Raw genomic sequence first — 21,022 nt, 5'->3', positions numbered from 1 at the left:
CGCATCCTCCACCATAATGTCTGGTCCTGAGCCTTGTCTCTTCCACCAGACTGACTGGGCCCCGGGCCCCTCACTCACTGTATACCCTCCAATTACAAAGACCGCTTCATGGTCAGCAAACTGCGGCCCTCCAGCTGCTGGGGAACTACAACTCCCAGCAGACCCGGGCTACATGGGCACAATTCTTCTATCCCTTCCTCCCCCGGCAGCCATGTTGCTTTGCTCGGGATGGTTTTTGGCTCTAGTGTTTCGTCACCACTGAATTTCAAAATAAATCGTAAAAGCGTAAAAGAAATTGGGGGAAAAAAATAAGATGGCGGAGGCGGCCAGAAACTACAATATTGTGACCGCACACACCACTACATGGCAACACTCCAAGCTGGGTACAGAGCTCACCCTCTACACAGATCTCCGAACAATGAGCAGGTGGACTACAAGCATCAGCAAGCAAACAACCCACAACAATGACAGATGAAACCTGCGGAGAAGCTGCGGCACACGCACAGCCATGAAATGTGGACAGCGAGGAGGCGGCTTACGTTTATGCTCGTGCGATACCCCGGAGTGGAGTTCCTTAAAACACTGTGAACCAAGTTGATCAGAGGTTCATTATATTTTATCTGCGCCAAATCAGAAGAGACCCCGTGTGAAACCCACGTTCCGGGAGCCCGGGCCCTGCACCAGGGCGCAGACCGCCAGCCGCGCAGGACAGTTCATCAGGCAACATATACATTTCTAGAGGACACCCACAGGGCTCTACCTCCTCTGGTAACAACTGACCCTCCGCTGCACCCCCTCCTCATGACCCAGCCCCCCAGGAATACGGTTATTACCTTAAGGTCCAGGTACTCCAGCTCCTTCTTCAGCTGAAGGTAAGTGTCATCGGCCTCCAGAGAGAAGAGACACAGGTAAGAACATATACACAGGGGCAGCCTGTACAACTTCCTGCGGCAGCCTATACGCGCCAGCACTACCGTCTACACAACCTCCTGCGACAGCCTATACGCGCCAGCACTACCGCCAAGCAACTTCCTGCGACAGCCTATACGCGCCAGCACTACCGCCTACGCAACCTCCTGCGACAGCCTATACGCGCCAGCACTACCGTCCACGCAACCTCCTGCGACAGCCTATAGGCGCCAGCACTATCGCCTAGGCAACCTCCTGCGACAGCCTATACGCGCCAGCACTACCGTCTACGCAACCTCCTGCGACAGCCTATACGCGCCAGCACTACAGCCTACGCAACCTCCTGCGACAGCCTATACGCGCCAGCACTACAGCCTAGGCAACCTCCTGCGACAGCCTATACGCGCCAGCACTACCGTCTACGCAACCTCCTGCGACAGCCTATACGCGCCAGCTCTACCGCCTACGCAACCTCCTGCGACAGACTATACGCGCCAGCACTATCGCCTAGGCAACCTCCTGCAACAGCCTATACGCGCCAGCACTACCGCCTAGCAACCTCCTGCAACAGCCTATACGCGCCAGCACTACCGCCTAGGCAACCTCCTGCGGCAGCCTATACGCGTCAGCACTACCGCCTACACAACCCCCTGCGACAGCCTAGGCAACCCCCTGCGGCAGCCTAGGCAACCCCCCTGCCTATACGCGCCAGCAATACCGTCTACGCAAATTCCTGTGACAGCCTATACGCGCCAGCACTACCGCCTACGCAACCTCCTGCGACAGCCTATACGCGCCAGCACTACCGCCTAGGCAACCTCCTGCGGCAGCCTATACGCGCCAGCACTACCGCCTAGGCAACCTCCTGCGGCAGCCTATACGCGCCAGCACTACCGCCTAGGCAACCTCCTGCGACAGCCTATACGCGCCAGCACTACCGCCTAGGCAACCTCCTGCGGCAGCCTATACGCGCCAGCACTACCGCCTAGGCAACCTCCTGCGGCAGCCTATACGCGCCAGCACTACCGCCTAGGCAACCTCCTGCGGCAGCCTATACGCGCCAGCACTACCGCCTAGGCAACCCCCTGAGGCAGCCTACGCAACCCCCTGAGGCAGCCTACGCAACCCCCTGAGGCAGCCTACGCAACCCCCTGAGGCAGCCTACGCAACCCCCTGAGGCAGCCTACGCAACCACCTCAGGCAGCCTACGCAACCACCTCAGGCAGCCTACGCAACCACCTCAGGCAGCCTACGCAACCACCTCAGGCAGCCTACGCAACCACCTCAGGCAGCCTACGCAACCACCTCAGGCAGCCTACGCAACCACCTGCGGCAGCCTACGCAACCACCTGCGGCAGCCTACGCAACCCCCTGCGGCAGCCTACGCAACCCCCTGAGGCAGCCTACGCAACCCCCTGAGGCAGCCTACGCACCAACTACTGGTATATCTAACATCTATTTGTACGTCCTCATCCATATATACCATGTGGTTATTACGTACCGACGCCATTCTCATGCACATATATGGAGACGCCCCCACAGAACATACATAGTTATGGCGGCATGCAGTTGACGTTGGGTAGCCCATGCACAGCGGGCAGGCTTTACATTCCCCCCCTGACACCCCATCTATACGATGACCAATCACAGAGGCTTTATGTGGGGGGGCCCCATTCTGGCGAGCCTGCACCACACGAGTTACGATTCCTGGATTCCAGGGCTCGTCTCGCTGCTGCAGTGCACATTACACTAATTGAATTCATCTGCCAGGAAGGAGATGTGGAGGCGCGAGGCACCGCTGGTTCATGTGAGGACACTGGAGTGACCGCACGTCTACGACCAGTGCCTCGCCTTATCTGCGGGTGCAGGACGCTCAGTGGTGGGGTAAGCTGCAGGCAAGCGAGGGTTAAGGGACAGTGACAACAAAGCAGCTGCAGTTGACAGACCAACAGTCTCAGATGTGGTGAAGCTACAACCCCCAGTGTACCTTGACATAGTGGGAGTGGTAGTTGGGAGACTGTGCTATAATGCAGGCTCTGTGTTAGTGGGGATGGATGTGCGGGGGTGGGGCAGGCGTGGAATGGCGCACAGGTCACCTGACACGGCTTTATTTTGGCCATTGTGTAATTTCGGATGTAACTCTGCGCCTCAGGCGGCCGCACTTTGGGGGGTGACGTACAATGGGGCAAGGAGGGGTGCAGGTCGCTGGCTCAGGGCTGCTGGAAGGAATTTTCCATTTTTCGTGTTTTTGGTAGAAAGTACAAAATGGCAAAATAAAAGGATCAGGAAAGGTTCTTACCGACTGGCCGTGCAAACTGGGGGCACTTACGGTGTGCGTCATGTATCCCATGGAGCGGCGGTCCGTATGAGCCGAGGACTGGGGGGGAAAGAGACAAGTGAGAGGAGAGCAGCCTCAGCGGACTGGAGACCACCCTGACAAACGGCACTGCGGGGGAGGGGCACTGGTATGGCCGCTGGCTGACTACTGGTCATTACCTTCATAGCATGGACCCGCACCTTCTGAGGTGACCCGATGTAGGGGACATCGACCGATCCTTCTTCTGGCCGCACACTAAGCCTTTCCGCTGGAGTGTGGGGTCTGCGGGGAGGAAACACCTTTGGGGGCGCTGGCGGTTGGATGTCGGATGGAGAAGGAGGGACAGAAACGCACCGCGGGAAGTCCAACAAGCTCTTGGCCCGGGAGCGCTCTTCCAAGGCGCCCATGTAAATCTGTCCAGTCGGGCTGCCATGTTTGAACTGCTGCCTTTGCTGCCACTCGTACAGCTGCCACACCATGCCCTCCTTGGTTGCCTGGCGCTCCTGGTTGGACATCTTCAGGTGACTGACCCGATCCTGGGCATACTTGTAGTCACTGGGCAGATGACGACTCGGAGGAGGAGAACCACCTGACGACTGCCTCATGGTCTTTGGCAGAGTCTGGTATCTTTCAGAGAGGGGGAGCTCAGGTCCGACACTGGGAAAAGAACACAACATAATTGGATCAGTGATGTCACCAGCAGGGGGCGGGGCTGTGACAACCTCTCAGACATGATATACAGGCAGGTTGTCATCAGTAATAGATAGAATAGGCCAATTAACATGGACGTCGATGTATTACCCGCAGTTCTATCATCAGGTCGCAGGGCGATCCCCTCCTGACTACACGGATCTGTGTGTAACTGTGTGTAAACTGCAGGTGGCGCCATTGTCATGAAAATCCTATTTCCCCAGACTGAATACTTTTAACAAAACTTCAACGGGACTCATAGCGTAAAGTCAGCAGATCACATCAACACCGCGACCCCCGGGATTACCCCCCACTATATACAGTCATCACATCGGACGCCAGCACCGAGCCCCCCGGGATTACACCCCACTATATACAGTCATCACCTCGGACGCCAGCACCGAGCCCCCCGGGATTACACCCCACTATATACAGTCATCACCTCGGACGCCAGCACCGAGCCCCCCGGGATTACACCCCACTATATACAGTCATCACCCTGGAAACTGGTACTGAGCCCCCCGGGATTACACCCCACTATATACAGTCATCACCTCGGACATCAAAACTGAGCCCCCTGGGAATACACCCCACTATATACAGTCATCACCTCGGACATTGACACTGAGCCCCCCAGGATTACACCCCACTATATACAGTCATCACCTCGGACATCGACACCGAGCCCCCCGGGATTACACCCCACTATATACAGTCATCACCTCGGACATCGACACAGAGCCCCCTGGGATTACACCCCAATATATACAGTCATCACCTCGGACACTGGCACTGAGCCCCCCAGGATTACACCCCACTATATACAGTCATCACCTCGGACATCGACACTGAGCCCCCCAGGATTACACCGCACTATATACAGTCATCACCTCGGACATCGACACTGAGCCCCCCAGGATTAAACCCCACTACATACAGTCATCACCTCGGATGCCAGCACCGAGCCCCCCGGGATTACACCCCGCTTCATACAGTCATCACCTCGGACACCAGCACTGAGCCCCCCAGGATTACACCCCACTATATACAGTCATCACCTCGGACGCCAGCACCGAGCCCCCCGGGATTACACCACTATATACAGTCATCACCCTGGAAACTGGTACTGAGCCCCCCGGGATTACACCCCACTATATACAGTCATCACCTCGGACATCGACACTGAGCCCTCCGGGATTACACCCCACTATATACAGTCATCACTTCGGACTCCGGCACAGAGTCCCCCGGGAATACACCCCACTACATACAGTCATCACCTCGGACACCGGCACAGAGCCCCCGGGAATACACCCCACTATATACAGTCATCACCTCGGACTCCGGCACAGAGCCCCCCAGGATTACACCCCGCTACATACAGTCATCACCTCGGACACCGGCACAGAGCCCCCTGGGATTACCCCCAACTATATATCACCCTGGACACTGGTACCGAGTCCCCCGGGATTACACCCCACTATATACAGTCATCACCCTGGACACTGGTACTGAGCCCCCCGGGAATACACCCCACTATATACAGTCATCACCTTGGACTCCGGCACAGAGCCCCCTGGGATTACACCCCACTATATACAGTCATCACCTCGGACACCGGCACTGAGCCCCCCAGGATTACACCCCACTATATACAGTCATCACCTCGGACATCGACACTGAGCCCCCCAGGATTACACCGCACTATATACAGTCATCACCTCGGACATCGACACAGAGCCCCCCGGGATTACCCCCAACTATATACAGTCATCACCCTGGACACTGGTACTGAGCCCCCGGGATTACACCACACTATATACAGTCATCACCTTGGACACCGGCACTGAGCCCCCCGGGATTACACCCCACTATATACAGTCATCACCCTGGACACTGGTACTGAGCCCCCCGGGATTACACCACACTATATACAGTCATCACCTTGGACACCGGCACTGAGCCCCCCGGGATTACACCCCGCTACATACAGTCATCACCTCGGACACCGGTACTGAGCCCCCGTTTGCAGGGAGTACAGATATCTTCTTACCTTTTACCTTCTCCCTTCTGGACCTTTACCCACTGCTCCACCTGGCCCATCATGCTTTTCCTCTGTACTTGTTTCTCAGGGTTTGCGGGTGCACGTCTGGTGAAGGTGTCGGTTCCATTTTGCTCCAGGGGTCCAGTGCTCACTCGGAAAGAAGGCGGGAGGGTCCCGTTCCTCTCGATGTTCTCGGGTTGAGGCGTTTGTGACACTTGAGGCCTGTAGGACTTAGAAAAGTCTGTGAATGCGGAGTGGCGGCCATTGGACAGGGTGAACTTTCCTCCATTAGAATTTAAGGTGTTTTTGTGGGTGATGTAGCTCTCGCGGGTCCTTGTGTCGTGGAATCGTTCCTGGTCTTCCACGATGCGGTAGCGCTCCTTCTCCGTCAGATCCAGGGGTTGCCCCTTGTCCCCTCCTTTCCGCCGGCGTTCCTTGTCCGCCTCGCTCACATCCTGGTGGCGCCCCTTGTCCCCCAGGTCTGTGTGCGGCCGCTCCTCCGCAGAGTTTCGCCGCAGCTCCTCTGCCTTCGGATAGCCGCTCCTCGTCTGGATGCCTTCTGATTTTGCATATTCAGTGTGGTCGTTCACCGGAGCCGCCGGCCACTCCATGTCCACAACCTCCCTGCAAGAAACAGCAAAGTAGGAGTGAGGACTGTGCCATGAGCACACTGCAGAGATCTGGGGTGACATGGTGCGGGCGAGGAGGATCCGGGCGGCCGGGGACTGCAGGCGATGAGCACTTGCAAGCTTCATTACTGCTGAGCTCAGGGCTTCCAGCGCCCGGACAGATAATCTATGAAAAGCATCCGGACTGGGCGGCGGGACTGCGAGCGAGTGGCACTAACACGCCGCAGTCAATGGGACAATTAGCAAGAAGCTGAAGAGTCTGGAGAAGGGCACAGTCAGCATGGAGGGGGCGTATGTAATAAACACCGGGGTGTGAGCTGCAGGCTCAGCAATAATAGGAATGGAAACTACTATCGGGAGCCCCCCATAAATCAGTGCTCAGGCGGATTATGACTGAACCTGAGAGGGAGTGCCTCCATGAACAGAGTGCCAGAACTACAGTAAAGACTGACATGTCGGGGGGGGGGGGGGGGGGGTTACTTCTGTGTAATATAGTCATGCTCTATGGCTGGATGACTTACCTCCTGCTGTCCGGGGCACTCTGGACCGCTGCCGCCTGGTTCATCACTCGGATCCAGCCGCTCATATCCTCCTGGGTGTCAGCACTGAAGTAGTAGGTCCTCATGCTGGGGTGATCCTGGAGAGTCCCCGTCTGCTTGATGTACGCCCGCATCCCAGAGTGCACGGCCTGTAACATAAAGGTGCCACGTCACCTGCCGCTCCTGGTGGTTGCGGCACACGTGGTAACGTGGCCCCTAATTACACAGCAATATTAACATTCATTTACCGGACGAAAAGTCCATAACTCCCAGCGGACAGGAGAACTGCAGCAACTCTCACCATCTCCCCGGCTGCTGCCGCACAATTACACGAACCTCTGCACATAATGGTGTGACTGACTGCAGAGAACAATGACGGGGCAGACTGAGCGCGCCCACCCCCGGCCCGGCAGGGTGACAGCAGTGGGGGGGCGCCTGACGCATCACTAACACAAAGTGACAGGCATTGAGTGCGGCTGCTGGGATCAGCAATTCTAGCGGATCTGAGCCTCGCCTCAGCCGACAATCCACATGTGTCCCGCCACGTCCCGATCAGATCGGCTGGTGATGGAATCACTGCACAGACAAATCGTAGGATAAGAGTCTGAGTACTGCGCAGTCTGGAACCACACAGGACTCTTACCGTACATGAGCCGCCATGACTGCGCAGTCTGGAACCACACAGGACTCTTACCGTACATGAGCCGCCATGACTGCGCAGTCTGAAACCACACAGGACTCTTACCGTACATGAGCCGCCATGACTGCGCAGTCTGAAACCACACAGGACTCTTACCGTACATGAGCCGCCATGACTGCACAGTCTGGAACCACACAGGACTCTTACCGTACATGAGCCGCCATGACTGCGCAGTCTGAAACCACACAGGACTCTTACTGTACATGAGCCGCCATGACTGCACAGTCTGGAACCACACAGGACTCTTACCGTACATGAGCCGCCATGACTGCGCAGTCTGAAACCACACAGGACTCTTACTGTACATGAGCCGCCATGACTGCGCAGTCTGGAACCACACAGGACTCTTACCGTACATGAGCCGCCATGACTGCGCAGTCTGAAACCACACAGGACTCTTACTGTACATGAGCCGCCATGACTGCGCAGTCTGGAACCACACAGGACTCTTACCGTACATGAGCCGCCATGACTGCGCAGTCTGAAACCACACAGGACTCTTACCGTACATGAGCCGCCATGACTGCGCAGTCTGAAACCACACAGGACTCTTACCGTACATGAGCCGCCATGACTGCACAGTCTGGAACCACACAGGACTCTTACCGTACATGAGCCGCCATGACTGCGCAGTCTGAAACCACACAGGACTCTTACTGTACATGAGCCGCCATGACTGCGCAGTCTGAAACCACACAGGACTCTTACTGTACATGAGCCGCCATGACTGCGCAGTCTGGAACCACACAGGACTCTTACCGTACATGAGCCGTACTGGAACCACACAGGACTCTTACCGTACATGAGCCGCCATGACTGCGCAGTCTGGAACCACACAGGACTCTTACTGTACATGAGCCGCCATGACTGCACAGTCTGGAACCACACAGGACTCTTACCGTACATGAGACGCCATGACTGCACAGTCTGGAACCACACAGGATTCTTACCGTACATGAGCCGCCATGACTGCGCAGTCTGAAACCACACAGGACTCTTACCGTACATGAGCCGTACTGGAACCACACAGGACTCTTACCGTACATGAGCCGCCATGACTGCGCAGTCTGAAACCACACAGGACTCTTACCGTACATGAGCCGCCATGACTGCGCAGTCTGAAACCACACAGGACTCTTACCGTACATGAGCCGCCATGACTGCGCAGTCTGAAACCACACAGGACTCTTACCGTACATGAGCCGTACTGGAACCACACAGGACTCTTACCGTACATGAGCCGCCATGACTGCGCAGTCTGAAACCACACAGGACTCTTACCGTACATGAGCCGCCATGACTGCGCAGTCTGAAACCACACAGGACTCTTACCGTACATGAGCCGCCATGACTGCGCAGTCTGAAACCACACAGGACTCTTACCGTACATGAGCCGCCATGACTGCGCAGTCTGGAACCACACAGGACTCTTACTGTACATGAGCCGCGACTGCGCAGTCTGGAACCACACAGGACTCTTACTGTACATGAGCCGTACTGGAACCACACAGGACTCTTACTGTACATGAGCCGCCATGACTGCGCAGTCTGGAACCACACAGGACTCTTACCGTACATGAGCTGCCATGACTGCGCAGTCTGGAACCACACAGTCCTCTTACGTACATGAGCCGCCATGACTGCGCAGTCTGGAACCACACAGTCCTCTTACTGTCCATGAGCCGCCATGACTGCACAGTCTGGAACCACACAGTCCTCTTACTGTCCATGAGCCGCCATGACTGCGCAGTCTGGAACCACACAGTCCTCTTACCGTACATGAGCCGCCATGCACGAGGAGAATCGCCACCGGCTGCATGGTCATCATACGTTCAAGGTTTTGGTGCAAGACTTTTGGGCTGAAGTTGCTTTTTTCATTATTACGTTTTTATTATGGTGGGGGGGCACATGAGGCGCCAGGGTGATTCATGAGGAACAGATTTGTTTGGCATCCGATGGAAGGAATGCGGAAGTTAATTAGTGATGAATGAGGTCATAACGAGTCTTGTGTGATTAACGAGCCTGCGGCTGAGCGCTCGCCAGATCCGAGGGCCGCACTGGTCGCCTCAGACATGCAGGGCTTCCACGCTGATATCTGCTGGGCTACCACTGGAAATGGCGCCATAGTGAACGGCCCACAAGGACGATACACGTCACAGATCATAACAGATTCATGGTCTGATCCCAGTGGATTTTCAGGTTTGAGCATGAAAGCAGAAATCTGACTGGCCGCGATACTGCGTGGGAGGAGTTCAGTGCATACGGTTTTCAAAGGCGGCAACGCCATCCCCCTCATACACAGACCACCGTACCTTAAAGGAGAACTTGCGGTTTGTCCGATCCTCGGGTCCCGTGGGGCGGATGACGTAGCTCAGGAGGGGAATGCTGCCCAGAACGGCCTCCTCCCTGCTGTCTGATAGGGGGAGAGATGGGCGGATGAGCGATACGACGCGCTGTATTATATCTTAGTACATGTGACAGACTACTCCCCCCATCATCTCACCTTTATAGTAGAAGAGACAACGATCAGAGAGCAGGAACCATCGCCTTTTCCACATCTTCATCCCCGAACTGTCCTGTAGGGGGCACAGCGAGACATAAGAACATGGTGGTGAAGTATGCCCATACCACACTGCGGGCCCCGCTGGCGCTGCACCCACCTGTTTGTGCAGCCATCCCCGCGCCAGCACCGGCATGCTCGGGTTCCTCTTCACAGATTGGTCTCTCTTGCCGAAGCTGTACGCCTTCCCCACGGTTTTAGACGCCTGAAACGACATCAGCGCAAAAAGCGTAAAAGGAAGATAATGGCAGCAACACACACTGGACACAGGGCGATAAAGATGGCGGCTGACATCACAGGATATACGGAGATCGCAATACGCCAAAACTGGAGCGTGGAGGGAAATTATATATAGTCCCTACTGGAAAATGAACGAAGACCCCCTAGAAAAAAGGATGTATAGTGTAGAGACACACAGGACCAGCAGCAGGTGTCATGGAGGGGACGTCAGCATCTATTTAAAATATTTATCATATTTAAAATTTGTTCAGTCTCTACTTTTAAAATGTATCAAACTTCCAAGCTTATGTGAGACTGACTAGTGTGCTACAGAGTACACTGTTACCAATGGAAGGAATGTTTCAGAAGCTGAGCGGGTGCCATAGCCGCCGGCTGCGTTACAGTTACATAGCAGATACCCAGAGGCATTGTCTGCAATCACAAGGATCATAGACCTTTAACCCCTCACATACTGTGGTCAACTGCGACCACGGCATCCGATATATCTTTCCCCTGCGGCTCTGCACTTCCGGAGCTCGAATGGATTCCCTGTGCCAAGATCAAGGGATACGTTCGGTTGCTCTGGCAGCGTTGGGCCTTCCACAGAGATGCTCCTATGGAGGTCTGCCTGTGGCGGGCTCCGTAAGAACACGGTAAATATCTTATAGGTTACAATGGTAAATGATTGCAGTCTATGGGAGAAGCAATCAGACTCATCTTAAAGTCCCCTAGGAACTATTTTAAAATAAAAAACATTTCCCTATTTAAAAAAAAAAAAAACATGAAAATAAACAAAAAGTAAAGATCTTTGTTGCGCACAAAATGCCCAAACTATTAAAATATAAACGTATTTATTCCATACATGAATGGCAGAGTCACATCCCCCCCCCCCCTTCATCTTCCAAAAACAACTGAAAAAAAGGGATCAGAAAAGCATATACAGTACAGACCAAAAGTTTGGACACAGCTTCTCATTCAAAGAGTTTTCTTTATTTTCACGACTATGAAAATTGTAGCTTCACACTGAAGGCATCAAAACTATGAATTATCACATGTGGAATTATATACATAACAAAAAAGTGTGAAACAACTGAAAATATGTCATATTCTAGGTTCTTCAAAGTAGCCACCTTTTGCTTTGATTACTGCTTTGCACACTCTTGGCATTCTCTTGATGAGCTTCAAGAGGTAGTCACCTGAAATGGTCTTCCAACAGTCTTGAAGGAGTTCCCAGAGATGCTTAGCACTTGTTGGCCCTTTTGCCTTCACTCTGCGGTCCAGCTCACCCCAAACCATCTCGATTGGGTTCAGGTCCGGTGACTGTGGAGGCCAGGTCATCTGTTGCAGCACCCCATCGCTCTCCTTCATGGTCAAATAGCCCTTACACAGCCTGGAGGTGTGTTTGGGGTCATTGTCCTGTTGAAAAATAAATGATGGTCCAACTAAACGCAAACCGGATGGAATAGCATGCCGCTGCAAGATGCTGTGGTAGCCATGCTGGTTCAGTATGCCTTCAATTTTGAATAAATCCCCAACAGTGTCACCAGCAAAGCACCCCCACACCATCACACCTCCTCCTCCATGCTTCACGGTGGGAACCAGGCATGTAGAGTCCATACGTTCACCTTTTCTGCGTCGCACAAAGACATGGTGGTTGGAACCAAAGATCTCAAATTTGGACTCATCAGACCAAAGCACAGATTTCCACTGGTCTAATGTCCATTCCTTGTGTTCTTTAGCCCAAACAAGTCTCTTCTGCTTGTTGCCTGTCCTTAGCAGTGGTTTCCTAGCAGATCTTCTACCATGAAGGCCTGATTCACACAGTCTCCTCCTAACAGTTGTTCTAGAGATGTGTCTGCTGCTAGAACTCTGGGTGGCATTGACCTGGTCTCTAATCTGAGCTGCTGTTAACCTGCGATTTCTGAGGCTGGTGACTCGGATGAACTTCTCCTCCGCAGCAGAGGTGACTCTTGGTCTTCCTTTCCTGGGGCGGTCCGCATGTGAGCCAGTTTCTTTGTAGCGCTTGATGGTTTTTTTTGACTGCACTTGGGGACACTTTCAAAGTTTTACCAATTTTTCGGCTGACTGACCTTCATTTCTTAAAGTAATGATGGCCACTTGTTTTTCTTTACTTAGCTGCTTTTTTCTTGCCATAATACAAATTCTAACAGTCTATTCAGTAGGACTATCAGCTGTGTATCCACCTGACTTCTCCACAACGCAACTGATGGTCCCAACCCCATTTATAAGGCAAGAAATCCCACTTATTACACCTGACAGGGCACGCCTGTGAAGTGAAGACCATTTCAGGTGACTACCTCTTGAAGCTCATCAAGAGAATGCCAAGAGTGTGCAAAGCAGTAATCAGAGCAAAAGGTGGCTACTTTGAAGAACCTAGAATATGACATATATTCAGTTGTTTCACACTTTTTTGCTATGTATATAATTCCACATGTGTTAATTCATAGTTTTGATGCCTTCAGTGTGAATCTACAATTTTCATAGTCATGAAAATAAAGAAAACTCTTTGAATGAGAAGGTGTGTCCAAACTTTTGGTCTGTACTGTACATTCCAAAATGGTCACTAAAAACTACAAATTGCCCTGCAAAAAACCTGCCTATTTGGCTTGGCCCCACCTACAACATGGGGCCACTTCTACAAATTTTTCCACGGCCATTTTGAGTTCCCGAACTGCCCCTGTATACAATATCTTCTGTGGATATGATATATGTAGAGTGTATATATGATATCTTCTGTGGATATGTTGTATGTGCCGTTTGTCTATACAGTATCTTCTGTGGATATGATATATGTACAATGTATATATATTTTCTGTGGATATGGTGTATGTGCTGTTTGTCTATACAGTATCTTCTGTGGATATGGTGTATGTACCGTGTCTATACAGTATCTTCTGTAGATATGGTGTATGTACAGTGTATATATGATATCTTCTGTGGATATGTTGTATGTGCTGTTTGTCTATACAGTATCTTCTGTGGATATGATACATGTACAGTGTATATATAGTATCTTCTATGGATAAGGATATAGTATGTTCCCGCACATAGTGTGCATATGTGTATATATACAGTATATTTGACTGCATTGGCCACCACTTCCCCCGGATTTCTTGCAGACACATTGTTCTGTACTCATCATTTGCATTGCAAATCCCCTTCAGTTTGGTGGGGGGCGCTCAGCACCGGACGGTTGGGGAGGGGGCAGGTCTGACTGTGATTCCCTGCAGCAGCTGTCGGTGTAAACAATGAGGCGGTTGTCTCCCCGGTGGGACGCAGCGATCACGCTCTCACCTCTAAGTATTCAGTAACCGCACTGCAGCCTAAGGGCTTCACATGTCACAGCTGCCCCCAGTGCACAGGATAACGGGGGGTTCTATAGGTTCTGTCTTACAGTCCACATGATCATGGGGCTTCTATAGGTTCTTGCCTTGCCCTTGGCTCCTCGGTCCCTGCCTGCAGTTGACTTCTGCTACTGCCATAAACTTCTGCAGTTAACCCTTCCCCTCCCGCAGATGCTAGTTCCTTGTGCAGGATGTGAGGGGCAGAATCATGAATCCTTGGGACTTACCTTAGGGGGGGGCCTGGACTCTGCAGTGGACGTAGTCACAGCCGTGGACCCTTCGCTCACCATGCTGTAGGGTCTTTGGTTTATCTGCTGAGGAGATATGATGGAGCTGTCCCTGGGGAAGACAATGATTTAGTGTGAGGACGGTGCAGCAGAGCCAGATCGCGCAGTCACCTGTCCTCATCTATTGCTGGGGCTGCTCTGCCCTGGGTGAATGACTGCAGTGAAGGCACTGTGCGCTGCTCACACTGGAGGACTGCAGTGAAGGCACTGTGTGCTGCTCATGCTGGAGGACTGCAGTGAAGGCACTGTGCGCTGCTCACGCTGGAGGACTGCAGTGAAGGCACTGTGTGCTGCTCACGCTGGAGGACTGCAGTGAAGGCACTGTGCGCTGCCCAGGCTGAGAGATGGTGAAGGCACTGCAGCGAGGGCACCGAGATCTGCCCCAGAGAGGGCGACTGCAGCGAGGGCACCGAGATCTGCCCCAGAGAGGGCGACTGCAGCGAGGGCACCGAGATCTGCCCCAGAGAGGGCGACTGCAGCGAGGGCACCGAGATCTGCCCCAGAGAGGGCGACTGCAGCGAGGGCACCGAGATCTGCCCCAGAGAGGGCGACTGCAGCGAGGGCACCGAGATCTTCCCCAGAGAGGGCGACTGCACCGAGATCTGCCCCAGAGAGGGCGACTGCAGCGAGGGCACCGAGATCTGCCCCCAGAGAGGGCGACTGCAGCGAGGGCACCGAGATCTGCCCCCAGAGAGGGCGACTGCAGCGAGGGCACCGAGATCTGCCCCAGAGAGGGCGACTGCAGCAAGGGCACCGAGATCTGCCCCAGAGAGGGCGACTGCAGCAAGGGCACCGAGATCTGCCCCAGAGAGGGCGACTGCAGCGAGGGCACCGAAATCTGCCCCAGAGAGGGCGACTGCAGCGGGGGCACCGAGATCTGCCCCAGAGAGGGCGACTGCAGCGAGGGCACCGAGATCTGCTCGGTCGGGGTAAATCCGGCCGCGATGGGTGCAAAGGAAACGTCTATGAAGCAGGGCGCATGACGATGGCGACATTTTCATCAATGGCTTTGTCGGATCCTGTATCCCGCTAGTCTCCTCTGGTTACAGATGTGCGGAGGATTAGATTGTCAGCTCTGTAGGAGATGCAAATGTTATTTCTATGATGACAAAGGCGGGCACATGGATAATGGCGCCCCCTCAGGGTGGTACGGAGCAGATCTACCCATGGTATTGTGTCTACAGTAACCATAGTAACGGGCACAGCGGAAGAACGAGGTTTCTCCCCGGGGGCAGTAATTACTAGAAGCAGCGGCTGCTATAACCTGCCGCCCACATCACTTGCCGCCCGAACCGGCAGCAAAAGTTAAGTTACTCCATTATACGCGTTCTGCCAAAAGAAAATAGTGTGAACAGGGCCGACCGCCTGAGCAGAAACCTGAGCCGATCGCGGGCACCAGGCTCCCAGCGGAGGACGTGAAGCAGCTGAATATATGGTACAGTTCACATTTACCAGCCACATCCAGAGCTGCAGTCACAGTTATGCTGTTACATCACAAAAAAGTACAACATCGGACAAACAGAAAAAGAGCGCAGAGACGGAGACACCACAACCACCACCCAGAGGAGAAGACGATACCTACTCTCCACGGAGGTCAAACTCTGCATTCTCCGGGGAAATCTCGCCCGTCACCGGGTGTCTGAACGACGTCGCCTGCTGGTTGTGACTGCAGAGGAGAAAAGAAAAGTCAGATCAAATAATCACAGAATATATGGTGGTAATATTATACACAGCGATGCTAATGTAACATCCAGGGAAGATCCTCCAATAGAGAGGAATAACATAATTCTAAATAGCATACAGGGATAATAATAAAATCACATACAAGCATAATAATATAATAGGCAACACAGAACCTGAGGTCTAACCAGAGACACAGACAAGCTGGAGAGTGAACCCCACAGAAATCATCTACAAGAAGAACCAAGAGTGGAAGTCCAAAACTGAACCCCACAAAAATCATCTACAGGAGGAGCCAAGAGCCGAGGTCAAAGATGGAACCTCACAATAATCTACAGAAGGAACCAAGAACCGAGGTCCCAGACAGAACCTCACAATAATCTACAGGAGAAACTAAGAGACAAGGTCCCAGACAGAACCCCACAATAATCATCTACAGGGAGAACCAAAAGCAGAGGTCCCAGACTGAACCCCACAATTATCATCTACAGGAAAAACCAAGAGCCGACATCCCAGATTGAACCCCACCATAATCATCTACAGGAAGAACCAAGAGCCGAAGTCCTAGACTGAACCCCACAATAATCATCTACAGGAAGAACCAAGAGCCGAAGTCCTAATACTAAACCCCACAATTATCATCTACAGGAAGAACCAAGATCTGAGGTCCTGGACTGAACCCCACAATAATCATCTACAGAAGGAACCAAAAGCCGACGTCCCAGACTGAACCCCACAATAATCATCTACAGGAGGAACCAAGAGCTGATGTCCCAGGTAGAACCCCACAATAATCATCTACAGAAGGAACCAAGAGCTGATGTCCCAGACTGAACCTCACAATAATCATCTACAGAAAGAACAAAGAGCTGAGGTACCAGATTGAACCCGACAGAAATCATCTTCAGGAGGAGTAAAGAGCAGAGGTCCTAGACAGAACCCCACAATAATCATCTACAAGAAGAACCAAGAGCCGACGACCCAGACTGAACCCCACAATAATCTACAGAAGGAACCAAGAGCCGGGGTTCCAGACTGAACCCCACAATAATCTACAGAAGGAACCAAGAACCGAGGTCCCAGACAGAACCCCACAAGGCCCACAATAATCCTCTACAGGAGGAACCAAGAGCCGAGGTACCAGACAGAACCTCACAATAATCTACAGGAGAAACTAAGAGACAAGGTCCCAGACAGAACCCCACAATAATCATCTACAGGGAGAACCAAAAGCAGAGGTCCCAGACTGAACCCCACAATTATCATCTACAGGAAAAACCAAGAGCCGACATCCCAGATTGAACCCCGCAATAATCATCTACAGGAAGAACCAAGAGCCGAAGTCACAGACTGAATCCCACAATTATCATCTACAGGAAGAACCAAGAGCCGACGACCCAGACTGAACCCCACAATAATCTACAGAAGGAACCAAGAGCCGGGGTTCCAGACAGAAACCCACAAAAATCATATACAGAAGGAACCAAGAGCCGAGGTCCCAGACTGAACCCCACAATAATCTACAGAAGGAACCAAGAACCGATGTCCCAGACAGAACCCCACAAGGCCCACAATAATCCTCTACAGGAGGAACCAAGAGCCGAGGTACCAGACAGAACCTCACAATAATCTACAGGAGAAACTAAGAGACAAGGTCCCAGACAGAACCCCACAATTAACATCTACAGGAAGAACCAAGATCTGAGGTCCCGGACTGAACCCCACAACAATCATCTACAGGAGGAACCAAGAGCTGATGTCCCAGACAGAACCCCACAATAATCATCTGCAGGAGGAACCAAGAGCCATGGTCCTAATACTGAACCTCACAATAATCATCTACAGAAAGAACAAAGAGCCGAGGTACCAGATTGAACCCGACAGAAATCATCTTCAGGAGGAGTAAAGAGCAGAGGCCCTAGACCAGTGATGGCGAACCTATGGCACGGGTGCCAGAGGCGGCACTCGGAGCCCTCTCTGTGGGCACCCACGCCCTGGAAAAAGTCTATGGTTAGACTCTTCCTGCCATTCATCAGCACAGGGCACACTTTGAATGTAGGCAGGCTATTATGTCTAAATGATAAAGTACGTGGAAGATATACTGTATTGGACTGTAGTAGTCAGGGTAAATTGCCGTGTTGGCACTTTGTGATAAATAATTGGGTTTTGGGTTACAGTTTGGGCACTCGGTCTCTAAAAGGTTCACCATCACTGCCCTAGACAGAACCCCACAATAATCATCTACAAGAAGAACCAAGAGCAGAAGTCCCAGACTGAACCCCAAAGTAATCATCTACAGGAGGAGCCAAGAACTGAGGTCACAGACTGAACCCCACAATAATCATCTACAGGAAGAACCGAAAGCCGAGGTCCCAGACAGAACCCAAATTCAGATTTCTATTTCTTGACACTTTCTAGATAAAGATCTGGTCACAGCTGAGTGTCTGCTACACTTGAATCCAGTCTAGACAAGGTTCTTCCCTTTTTATTTGGTTACAAAGTATCAGTCTAGCGATTTCACAGAACTGTAACAAACCCTCAGCTGTGAGAGCAGGACCAGCTATGTACAGGACCCCTGTTATAGTCACTCCGTGTAATGTGCCAGATGGAACATGGGAATATTAATCACACATTTGCGCTCTGAGCCGTCGCCGTGGTAACTATAAACTACAGATCAGAGACGTCGGGAATAAGGAGGCAACGACTGATTTATAATGATTGCTCCTCCTGGAAATGAGTGCAAGCTCCTGGGACACAGATAGGAAGAATTGACAGGTAAACGATCCTATTGTAACGCTCCAGCGCTGATATAACCTCCAGAGACATTACATCATATGTGACTGATATCAGACGCTCCTCTTATAACGCTCCAGCGCTGATATAACCTCCAGAGACATTACATCCTATGTGACTGATATCGGCCGCTCCTCTTATAACGCCCCAGCGCTGATATAACCTCCAGAGACATTACATCACATGTGACTGATATCAGCCGCTCCTCTTATAACGCTCCAGCGCTGATATAACCTCCAGAGACATTACATCACATGTGACTGATATCAGCCGCTCCTCTTATAACGCTCCAGCGCTGATATAACCTCCAGAGACATTACATCATATGTGACTGATATCAGCCGCTCCTCTTATAACGCTCCAGCGCTGATATAACCTCCAGAGACATTACATCATATGTGACTTATATCAGCCGCTCCTCTTATAACGCTCCAGCGCTGATATAACCTCCAGAGACATTACATCCTATGTGACTGATATCGGCCGCTCCTCTTATAACGCTCCAGCGCTGATATAACCTCCAGAGACATTACATCATATGTGACTGATATCAGCCGCTCCTCTTATAACGCTCCAGCGCTGATATAACCTCCAGAGACATTACATCACATGTGACTGATATCAGCCGCTTCTCTTATAACGCTCCAGTACTGATATAATCTCCAGAGACATTACATCACATGTGACTGATATCAGCCGCTCCTGTTATAACGCTCCAGTGCTGATATAACCTCCAGACATTACATCACATGTGACTGATATCAGCCACTCCTGTTATAACGCTCCAGCACTGATATAACCTCCAGAGATATTACATCCTATGTGACTGATATCAGCCGCTCTTCTTATAACGCTCCATTATCTCGTGGCTAATTAATGGACGCCATCGCTGCAGCTTCTCTATCTAAATGTAAATGACGATTTCTGTGAAGGAAAAGTGGATTCATCAGAGATGTCACGTAGTCAACGGCGACCATGACAGGAGAGTGAGGGGAGTATCAGATGTGGCTGCAGCTCTGGCTGTGAGTTGTGTATTGCAGACCATCCTCAGTCTATTTGGTCACTACAAGGAGCGTACGGAACATTCCCGGCAGGGTCACAGCCAATCAGAGGGAAGTCAATACGTCCAATGAAGTTACTTACACGAAAGATGCTGAGAGGAAAACTAAGAAGTATGTGATATAATACTGCCATACAGCGCCCATATAATACTGCCATACAGCGCCCATATAATAGTGCCATACAGCGTCCATATAATAGTGCCATACAGCGTCCATATAATAGTGCCATACAGCGTCCATATAATAGTGCCATACAGCGTCCATATAAAATAGGACCATACAGCGTCCATATAATACTGCCATACAGCGTCCATATAATACTGCCATACAGCGTCCATATAATACTGCCATACAGCGTCCATATAATACTGCCATACAGCGTCCATATAATACTGCCATACAGCGTCCATATAATACTGCCATACAGCGTCCGCATAATACTGCCATACAGCGCCCATATAATACTGCCATACAGCGTCCATATAATACTGCCATACAGCGTCCATATAATAGTGCCATACAGCGTCCATATAATAGTGCCATACAGCGTCCATATAATAGTGCCATACAGCGTCCATATAATAGTGCCATACAGCGTCCATATAATAGTGCCATACAGCGTCCATATAATAGTGCCATACAGCGTCCATATAATAGTGCCATACAGCGTCCATATAATAGTGCCATACAGCGTCCGCATAATACTGCCATACAGCGCCCGCATAATACTGCCATACAGCGTCCGCATAATACTGCCATACAGCGTCCGCATAATACTGCCGTACAGCGTCCGCATAATACTGCCATACAGCGTAGCGTCCGCATAATACTGCCATACAGCGTCCGCATAATACTGCCATACAGCGTCCCTATAATACTGCCATACAGCGTCCGCATAATACTGCCATACAGCGTCCGCATAATACTGCCATACAGCGTCCGCATAATACTGCCATACAGCGTCCGCATAATACTGCCATACAGCGTCCGCATAATACTGCCATACAGCGTCCGCATAATACTGCCATACAGCGTCCGTATAATACTGCCATACAGCGTCCGCATAATACTGCCATACAGCGTCCGCATAATACTGCCATACAGCGCCCGCATAATACTGCCATACAGCGTCCGCATAATACTGCCATACAGCGTCCGCATAATACTGCCATACAGCGTCCGCATAATACTGCCATACAGCGTCCGCATAATACTGCCATACAGCGCCC

General features: G+C 51.8%; 1 protein-coding gene across 10 annotated transcripts in view; it reads right to left on the bottom strand.

Moving 5' to 3' along the window:
- PLEKHA7 (pleckstrin homology domain containing A7) overlaps positions 1 to 21,022 on the bottom strand; it is a 69,686-nt gene that overhangs the window by 13,070 nt on the left and 35,594 nt on the right. For 3 of the 10 annotated variants that reach the window (XM_044270997.1, XM_044271001.1, XM_044271002.1), the window contains 11 exons: positions 15,842 to 15,925; positions 14,200 to 14,311; positions 10,489 to 10,593; positions 10,332 to 10,404; positions 10,141 to 10,241; positions 7,111 to 7,277; positions 5,970 to 6,584; positions 3,406 to 3,883; positions 3,209 to 3,286; positions 834 to 887; positions 540 to 620 (listed from right to left, as the gene is read on the bottom strand). In XM_044270997.1, coding sequence (XP_044126932.1) covers positions 540 to 620; positions 834 to 887; positions 3,209 to 3,286; positions 3,406 to 3,883; positions 5,970 to 6,584; positions 7,111 to 7,277; positions 10,141 to 10,241; positions 10,332 to 10,404; positions 10,489 to 10,593; positions 14,200 to 14,311; positions 15,842 to 15,925 — 1,948 coding nt within the window. Of the gene's footprint in view, positions 1 to 539; positions 621 to 833; positions 888 to 3,208; positions 3,287 to 3,405; positions 3,884 to 5,969; positions 6,585 to 7,110; positions 7,278 to 10,140; positions 10,242 to 10,331; positions 10,405 to 10,488; positions 10,594 to 14,199; positions 14,312 to 15,837; positions 15,926 to 21,022 lie in introns of all 10 variants that reach the window. The other 7 variants (XM_044271003.1, XM_044271004.1, XM_044271005.1 and 4 more) reach the window with 5 other exon arrangements.

This window comes from Bufo gargarizans, chromosome 10 (assembly GCF_014858855.1).
Source record: "Bufo gargarizans isolate SCDJY-AF-19 chromosome 10, ASM1485885v1, whole genome shotgun sequence".
NCBI lineage: Eukaryota > Metazoa > Chordata > Amphibia > Anura > Bufonidae > Bufo > Bufo gargarizans.
Note: the sequence above shows the minus strand (reverse complement) of the source record. Positions and strands in the feature narration are given on the sequence as shown.